The sequence below is a fragment of the Nymphaea colorata genome, chromosome 9, assembly GCF_008831285.2.
Source record: "Nymphaea colorata isolate Beijing-Zhang1983 chromosome 9, ASM883128v2, whole genome shotgun sequence".
Taxonomy (NCBI): domain Eukaryota; kingdom Viridiplantae; phylum Streptophyta; class Magnoliopsida; order Nymphaeales; family Nymphaeaceae; genus Nymphaea; species Nymphaea colorata.
Window position 1 is genome coordinate 16,121,448 of NC_045146.1, and position 8,736 is coordinate 16,130,183.

General features: G+C 39.3%; 1 protein-coding gene across 1 annotated transcript; it reads left to right on the plus strand.

Moving 5' to 3' along the window:
• The first annotated feature begins 1,144 nt into the window (after positions 1-1,144).
• Positions 1,145-4,901, plus strand: LOC116261545 (probable 1-deoxy-D-xylulose-5-phosphate synthase 2, chloroplastic). The gene is made up of 10 exons (XM_031640362.2): positions 1,145-1,507; positions 1,645-1,800; positions 1,903-2,067; positions 2,172-2,322; positions 2,472-2,743; positions 2,872-3,145; positions 3,234-3,541; positions 3,686-3,967; positions 4,127-4,411; positions 4,513-4,901. The coding sequence occupies exons 1-10, from the start codon at positions 1,376-1,378 to the stop codon at positions 4,657-4,659; spliced, it is 2,172 nt and encodes a 723-aa protein (XP_031496222.1). The 5' UTR covers positions 1,145-1,375; the 3' UTR covers positions 4,660-4,901.
• Positions 4,902-8,736: the final 3,835 nt, after the last annotated feature.

The window sequence follows — 8,736 nt, forward strand, 5'->3', positions numbered from 1 at the left end:
AGATATCACGATCCTTATCCTTTGAAGCCAATAATAGGCCAAGAGAATGATATTGGAATGCTCATAACAGGCAGTCCTTTCAGGATGCATATTGTTGACGAGATGCCATGATTTCGAAAGTGAAGCGTAGGTCTAAGCAAATAGGAACTCCGTTTATCGAATGCCGTAGCAGAATATGACATGAATATGATAAATAACGACAGAGAATGATGTTTCTTCTTCTTTTTTTTTTTCATGAAGACTTGTTTGAATAGGACATACAGAGTATGTTGGATATGGAAGAATCACTCCCGGATATATATCATCCCTCCCACCACTCAAATGCGCAATAATGGCCGAGGAGGGTTTTATATTATTAGAATCCTGCCCGCTAAAAAAGGTATAATTTCAAAAAATCATCTTAATTAGCAAAAGATAGCTTTAAGGAGCTGCCGTTTTTTCCCACTTTCGAAGTTGTTTAACTTTTACTATCAAAGGAAAATAATACTATGTCAAAGGAAGGGGTTAGTTCAACTGGGAGAACAGGGGAGGTAGGCGGTTAGTTTTTGTCTTACAGTTTTGGAGTGTCAAATTCCGGTACTGTAAGAAAGTAAGAGCGGCACTTTAAAGCACCAAAAATAGAGAGATTTAATGAAGCTTCAGCTTTGTATTGGACTGTAAAAACTTCATTCACCCAAGAAAGAAAACCATGCCACGAAAATGATCCACAATGAATTCTTTGTAATTTGCCTTACTCCATTTGAGTCCATCTCTTCATCTATTTGGTTATTTAGGCCTGTTTTATATATATATATATTTTTTTAAATTTCTGTTCGGCAATTTATGTGTATATATATTTCAGTTTTTTCTATTCATCTATTTGGTTATTTAGGCCTGTTTTATATATTTTTTTTAATTTCTGTTCAGCAATTTATGTGTATATATATTCCATTTTTTTTCTTTAGCTTTTTCTCAAGGGGATTCAGAAATTTCCAGGAATAATATAAGCAGAACATTTTGCATGCAATGCATGCAAGAAACAATTAAAAAAAAAGGAAGAAAAGACCAAAAGTCAATTCAAGCAGGTGGAAACGGAGAGGAAAGTGCGCGCAGAGGGGAGGAGATGGCTATATATTTGGTGAGTCGTTCGGTCATCTGCAGGCAGCGGACCGCGAAAAGAAAGCAAAGCGAGCCACACTCTTCTTTGGCTTGCTGCCCCATTTGACGCCCATCTGTCTTCGTTTGCTTGGGAGATTCACTCCCCCAACTTAGCAACAACGAATCGAATTCCAGTCTTTCCTCCACTTTTAAAAGCCGTCCGACTTGCTTTGTTTCCGGCACTCTCTCTCTCTCTCTCTCTCTCTGTAGGACACGATCTACTTTCAGAAAACCGTCTATGTCTGCTTCTGTATCTCCCATGGCAACCTCAGCAATTCCCCACATAGAGAACCCCTCTGCTTTCCCTTTGTCCTCTTCTCTGAGATCCTATTCTCAGAAGAACACCTCCACGATTGGTTGCAGAAGACGGGTAATTTACTCATATTTTTGTGTCAAGAACCAAAAGTGGCTGATTCTGTGTCTTGTCTTGGCTGTTTCCTCTTCTACTATGTTGATTAAAGAGGCAACGATTTGCATGGATTCATTTTCTCTTTTTTGCTTGTTCAGTGCTGTGTGAAGGCTAGCAGCTCCGATGCTGAACGGAAGATTACAACCAAGAGAGAGAACAAAGGGTTTAAATTAAATTTCTCGAAGGAGAAACCGGAGACACCATTGTTAGATACAATCAATTACCCTGTTCATATGAAAAGACTGTCAACAACGGTGGGTTTTTCTGTTCGGATGGTTCTTTCTCATCATTCTTTTCGTTCTTGTAACCTTTGGGGTCCATGGAATGCTCAGTAGACGCAAAATTTTTGCTTTCAGGAGCTAGAACAGTTGGCTGATGAACTCAGGGCAGATATTGTGCACACAGTGGCAAAAACTGGGGGACATCTTAGCTCAAACCTTGGGGTGGTGGAATTAACTGTGGCACTGCATCATGTCTTCAATGCACCTGAGGATAAAATCATATGGGATGTTGGTCATCAGGTTAGGAACCTATAATCTGTTTTCAGTTCTGTTTGTTTTCCCCGCAAAAAATGCATAGTTAGGGATGTTGGTGAAACTGAGAGAGGGTTGTGGTTGTTTTACAGAGCTACCCACATAAGATCTTGACTGGCAGAAGGTCTAGAATGCACAGTATAAGACAAACATCAGGTCTTGCTGGGTTTCCAAAGAGGGAAGAGAGCATTTATGATGCTTTTGGTGCTGGTCACAGCTCAACTAGCATCTCTGCTGGACTCGGTAATTCTGCTTCTTTTTCTCTTTTCTGCGGTTATAAAAATGATTTACAGTTTCATCTCTTCTGTGCTTTGAGTTGGCTCCACAGCATCTTAAGTCGTTGCTTATTTTCTTTCTTGGCTTTTTTCTTGCTGTTGAAATGAATGTGGCAGGGATGGCAGTGGCCAGGGATTTGCTGGGAAAGAGAAACCATGTAATTTCCGTAATTGGAGATGGTGCCATGACTGCAGGGCAGGCATATGAAGCCATGAATAATGCTGGTTTCTTGGACTCCAACCTCATCGTTATATTGAACGATAACAAACAAGTCTCCCTCCCGACTGCCACGCTCGATGGACCTGCAACTCCAGTTGGAGCTTTGAGCAGTTCTCTTGCCAAGCTCCAGTCTAGCACTAAGCTCCGAATACTCCGTGAAGCCGCAAAGGTTAGCTGAAACTCTCGGTTCTGCAATTCTGGATGCTCATCCATGTCTATGTTTGTCTTGTTTCCTTCTTCTTGACGAACAGCAGTTTCATCAAATTCATTGACGTACACATTTTATTCTTGTCGCAGAGTGTCACTAAGCAGATTGGAGGAGCTACTCATCAAGTGGCAGCGAAGGTTGATGAATACGCCAGGGGTATGATTGGTGGTTCTGGTTCATCCTTGTTCGAAGAACTCGGCTTGTATTACATTGGTCCCGTAGACGGCCACAACGTGGAAGATCTGGTGGAAATTTTTCAGAAGGTGAAGGCCATGCCTGCACCAGGTCCGGTTCTAATTCACATAGTCACCGAAAAAGGGAAGGGATACGCACCTGCGGAGTCTGCAACTGATAAAATGCATGGTAAGATAAGATTCGAAGATAGAATTTTGCTTAAGACTTGACTGAAAGTTTTAATGGGGACTCTGATTTTATTCTCTTCTTGTGACAGGGGTTGTCAAGTTTGACCCAGAAACAGGGAAACAATTCAAAACAAAATCATCCACACTTTCATACACTCAATACTTTGCGAATTCCCTTATTGCTGAAGCGGAATCAGACAGTAAGATCGTAGCAATACATGCTGCAATGGGGGGAGGAACAGGGCTCAATTACTTCCAGAAAAGATTCCCTGAACGTTGTTTCGACGTAGGGATTGCTGAGCAGCATGCGGTCACTTTTGCAGCTGGTCTAGCAACAGAGGGTCTAAAACCCTTCTGTGCGATCTACTCATCTTTTCTGCAAAGAGGCTATGATCAGGTAATGTCAAGGATATCAATCTTGAATTGGGTAATTAGGATTCCTCACTTGGGAAAAATAAGACAGAGAAGTTAACTAATTAATGCTCGTCAGTAAGAGTTTAGGGGTTGCTCAAATTTCTGACATTTCCATATCTCTGTGTAGGTTGTTCACGATGTGGATCTACAAAAGCTTCCGGTTAGATTTGCCCTTGATCGAGCTGGGCTTGTCGGCGCAGATGGGCCTACTCACTGTGGTGCATTCGACATCGCCTACATGGCCTGCTTGCCAAATATGATTGTTATGGCCCCGTCTGATGAAGCTGAACTCATGCATATGGTTGCCACAGCAGCGGCCGTGGATGATAGACCAAGCTGTTTCAGGTTTCCCAGAGGAAATGGAGTTGGAGCAGCATTGCCACCGAATAACAAAGGAACACCTCTTGAGGTTGGTGCCCCACCAAAAAAAAAAAAAAAAAAAAGTAAAAGTTTTGGAAATTGAGCAAACTTTTTGCTGTCATAGGCATCTCATAAACGACATAAAATCTATGAAAGATAAAAAAATACTTAGCAAATTCTCACTGTCATCGGTTGATTGTTGATACAGATTGGGAAGGGAAGAGTCTTACTAGAAGGTACCAGAGTTGCGATCATTGGCTTAGGTTCCATAGTGCAGAATTGCGTTGGCGCTGCCCTGGCACTGAAAGAATATGACATCTCAGTTACTGTGGCGGATGCTCGTTTCTGTAAGCCTCTGGATGCAGAACTCATCAAAAGGTTAGTTAAGGAGCATGAAATCTTAATCACCGTGGAAGAAGGGTCTATTGGAGGTTTTGGGTCGCATGTAATCCATTTCTTGAGTTTGAATGGCCTCTTAGATGGCAACCTCAAGGTATCCATATAATTCATTGCTTTCTTCCATTTACTTGATATTAAAACTGAAATTCTTCATATTCTTTCATGATGCTAATCGAAATGGTGAATATGTTCCAGATAAGGTCAATGGTTCTTCCAGATAGATACCTAGATCATGGTTCTCCTCAAGATCAAATGGACGAAGCAGGACTATCTTCAAGACATATTGCGGCCACGGTGTGCTCGTTACTAGGGAAGCCAAAAGAAGCTTTGCAATTCCATTGATTCCAGTGGGGAAATTCGCAGACATGACAGGAAAAGTGCAGCCCACGTTGTTTCTTTTTTATTTTGCTCTGGCCATCAGCCGTGGTTGCTTGTGCATATTTAGTCTTCAAGGATGGGTCCAGTACTTGGAGTTTGCTGGTAGAAACACTCCAAATGTGAGTGGAGAATGTGTAAATAAAAGATCTGAAATGATCATATTTTCTTTTTTTATAATGAATAAAACTAACAATCACTTTCAATCAGTCTGTAAAAAATACTTGTCTCCTCACAAAATAGAGCTTCACCTTAAACTTCTTCAATGAATAAAAACCAACAATCACTTTGAATCGAATCGGTGTTCGTAGATGTGAAAAGTATTTCCTGAAAGCCAATGAAGAGAAACGGGGGCTAAGTTGTATTTGGGTTTCATGAAACATTTAAATAAAACAGAACAGATTACTCATTGATGGATTTAAAACCCCTTTCATATGAAAAAGAAAGTGAAGGTTTTGTGCAGGCTCCTATACACCTTCGTAATCGCATGCTCCACTTGTATGGAGGGGGCCATTGGTGTGAAACTGGTTCAGATTCTCAATGCCAATCAAAGCACTCGTGCGTGAGATTTATGGTTGGGATCTCCTCAGGAAAGCAATGAGACCCTCGTGAAAGAACTGTTCTACTTTTCCTGGTCTAACTTGTTACTTGAGTTGCCGGTGAGCTTTAGCCGTTCCCGCAGGTCGGTGTCTAGTTCTTTGATAACGTCTAAATGATTTCCGGCAATTAGAACAATTGGCTGAACGCCGAGAAACCATTCATAGAAGTCCATTGAAATAATCTATTTTTTATAGAACAAATTTACTTTGTTTCTTTAATCATCCGCACACCACTTTGATTCCAATAGAAGATTCTCCTCAGTAAAGGGCTCAGCTTTCTTTGTTTTCTGTGCCCATTCGCAATACAAATGAAAATAAAAGTCAAAGAAAATAAGAGATCTGAGTACTTTAGGACATGTATCAGTTGTTTAAAGGTAATGTTTTCATCGTTACACCTCCCCACTCCCCACTTGACATTCTCTGCACATTCTTGTCCCTTTCCTATGTGAACAATAATCCGTAAGCTAACGGTATGCCGTCCAATTAAGCCTTTCGTCGGCCATGACCATTAAACTCACATCCAGAAATCACAAGAAAAATGGACCGTGACAACACCAGTCGCCATCATCCTCGTCAGTCGTCAGTCTTCTGATATTGCAGTAGGACGGTAACTTATCAGTCGGACCGCCATTGATTTCATTTGTTGAGTCTTTCTTTCTATCTCTTCTCCAATTCCTCGTTCCACTTGCATCTTGCTGAATTTTTCTACACCAATGGTCAATGAGTCAAGAAGTTGTATGGAGGGAAGGAAGAATCAACGCCCTTCCTCTGCCATCAATCTTGTCTGCAATTTTGATCTTGACTGACGGCAGCAAGCGATGACATTGAGTTCACACTTAATTGCGTTCTAGAGCGAACTGGTCGTTGCTCGTTGGACTCGTGATCGTCGTTGTAAATGCGAAAAACTCTGTGCCGTAAGCGGTACGAGGATTTCAACCTCTTCAGATGCATTGAGAATCTCTATTGAAGACCTCGAGACCCAGTGGTGGCGTACATCAGCGAGCATTGTCGAAGTCAGTCAAAGCCTGTTCTGTTTCTTTCCTCTTCACGTCAAGAGAAATGCTTTATATATTTTGTTCATTTATGATTTCATAACTGCCAAAGGAAAAAATATAGAAGACCGGGAACTTTGGGCTAGTTTATATATATATATAACGTCGATTTAGGCTAGAGGTTTAGTGGACCACCAAAAAAAATAAAATATTGATGTATGCATTTACCGAAAGATTGCGCACGCTCTAGAGCATGGCCACTACTAGACGTGTCATTTTTAGTTTTTAAATTACAAAGCACGGAATCTGGAAAAAGGTTGCGAAAGGTCCTTTTCTGTGGCAGCACGCAGCAGTACTGCAATTGGAAAAATAACATCTTATAGTTATAGAAAAGTATGTACATGCCAAACCAAAAAATAACTTCATATTTTAAATAAAATATGAACACTAAGTTTAATATAAAACAGGGCTTAGTTCAAGTTACTTTATAAAAAATATTGATTTCTCTATTATTATAATTTTGATGTTATAAGAGCCATTAATAGTTTTTATCATTAAAAAATACATTTAAATTGAAAGAGTAATGAACTTAATATATGTCAAATTTGAAATCGATCTTTATATTGTAATTATAAGGTTAAATTGTACAAAATATACTTTGATCATCAACTTTTAAGCAGTCATATTTTATGTATAGTACTCTTACTTGAAGATGAGATTTTACAACCGGCTTGGGCAAACCTGGCTGATTGAGTTAGCAACACCTAAGTTGAAAGGTATATCATTACTACGGTTAGATTTTGTATAGTACTTTTACTTAGAGATGAGATTTTACAGCCGCTCTTAAAGGGCAAAACGTGGCTGATTGAACTAAAGGCGCGTGGTGGAATGATGCAGTATCTAAGTTGAACAACATACTACTACTACAATTGCTGATGTTGATGCAGCTCAAGACTTTGGAAGCATGAGAAAGTTCCTGTGGAGAAAGTGGTAGGTTGTTCATCTTCCCCTCATCAAAGATTAGGTTTTACAATTATTTTTTCATCTATTTTTTCTTTTAGCTATTCTTCTCTCTCTCTCCTTTTCTTTTTCATTACCATTCTTTCTAAATCATAAAAAGGGAAATGAACAGAACATTCTATCTTAGATTGGTTTAACTCATTTGTGCCAAGTGATGACTTAGGTTGCAGATCAATTGCAAAAACTAGAACCAGTTTCTTCATCTAATCTACTGTTCCCTGTTAGGAACGAAGCTCTCCCACACTATTTTAACACATCAAGAGAATAGAAATCATAAAAATAAAAAGAGAAAAAGAGCACACAAAGATTTTCACTGGTTCAAAGACAATGTTCTCTTACATCCACGACCGCCACACAGAATAGTTTTTACTATCATAGAAAATTACAGAGTACAAGCCAAAACGACACCCTCATAAACATAAAATTAAGGAAAAACTCACAAAATAAAAAAATAACGTAAATGCTCTTACAAAAATTTAAGGAAAATCATCAAGTATTGATGAGGCTCCACGCTCCAACATTTCCTTCTCACCACCTGCTGACCATCTACTTAAGAATACAATTAAGCCAAAAGGATCTTCTCACATGCGTGGTAAGGAAAGAAAAACAGCTTAATTAGTTAGATATTTTCTGGTTAATGGAGAAAAAATATCGTGGACGGATCGTCTGAATAACATGACCAGAAACCGACAAACTTAGTTAAATTATAATTTAAATGAAGCACTATTTTTTTCTTCAAATCATTCAATTTTCCTGTCTATGCTAGGAGAGTTTCTTTGTCACTATCTCGCCATGTTCACGTTTTAAATTTCAGGTGGTTCCTCCCCACGTTCATGTATTTTTCTTTTCAAATTCATGTTTTTTAAAGATCCGGCGCGCATTATAGGATCTGACATGTTTTATTATATGATAAGGCCTGGACGACGTACGTCTAATGCAGACTTTATGAAAGTTTTCAATGACATTAGTAATGAAAATGACATTTGCATAAAAGTTTGAAGGGGAGTGGGATGGAAACCCACCGTCCATGTGAAGCCCAAGCGCTACTTCCTTTACCTTACTCTCAAGGTTTAGAGTTACATCGGGATCTAAGCGATCTTACGGTTACTTCCTTCAACTCAAGAGTAGCACCTATCCATTCTTACAATGCAAGGAAGTAGCATTCACAAGAGTCAAACCTAATTCTCACAGGCCCACTAGTTTCCTTAACAAAAACCAAGTTTTACATACTTACGCTTTTGAGTTGGCACATTGGGATTATTTGTTATTATATTGAAAAAATCTCACGATGTCACAGATGTCAAACATGTTTAAGCATTAACTCTTAGATCCCGTGTTTAATGACTAAGAATATGGCCATTAGTATTTAACAATGTACGTTGCCCCTACAAGTGAATTATATTTGCCGGGAAAGAATAAAGATTATTTCATAT

Coding starts and splice junctions, on each gene's coding strand:
- LOC116261545 (XM_031640362.2), top strand. CDS start 1,376: ATGTCTGCTTCTGTATCTCCCATGGCAACCTCAGCAATTCCCCACATA. Junction 1,508..1,644: donor CGATTGGTTGCAGAAGACGG/GTAATTTACTCA, acceptor TTGCTTGTTCAG/TGCTGTGTGAAGGCTAGCAG. Junction 2,068..2,171: donor TATGGGATGTTGGTCATCAG/GTTAGGAACCTA, acceptor GTTGTTTTACAG/AGCTACCCACATAAGATCTT.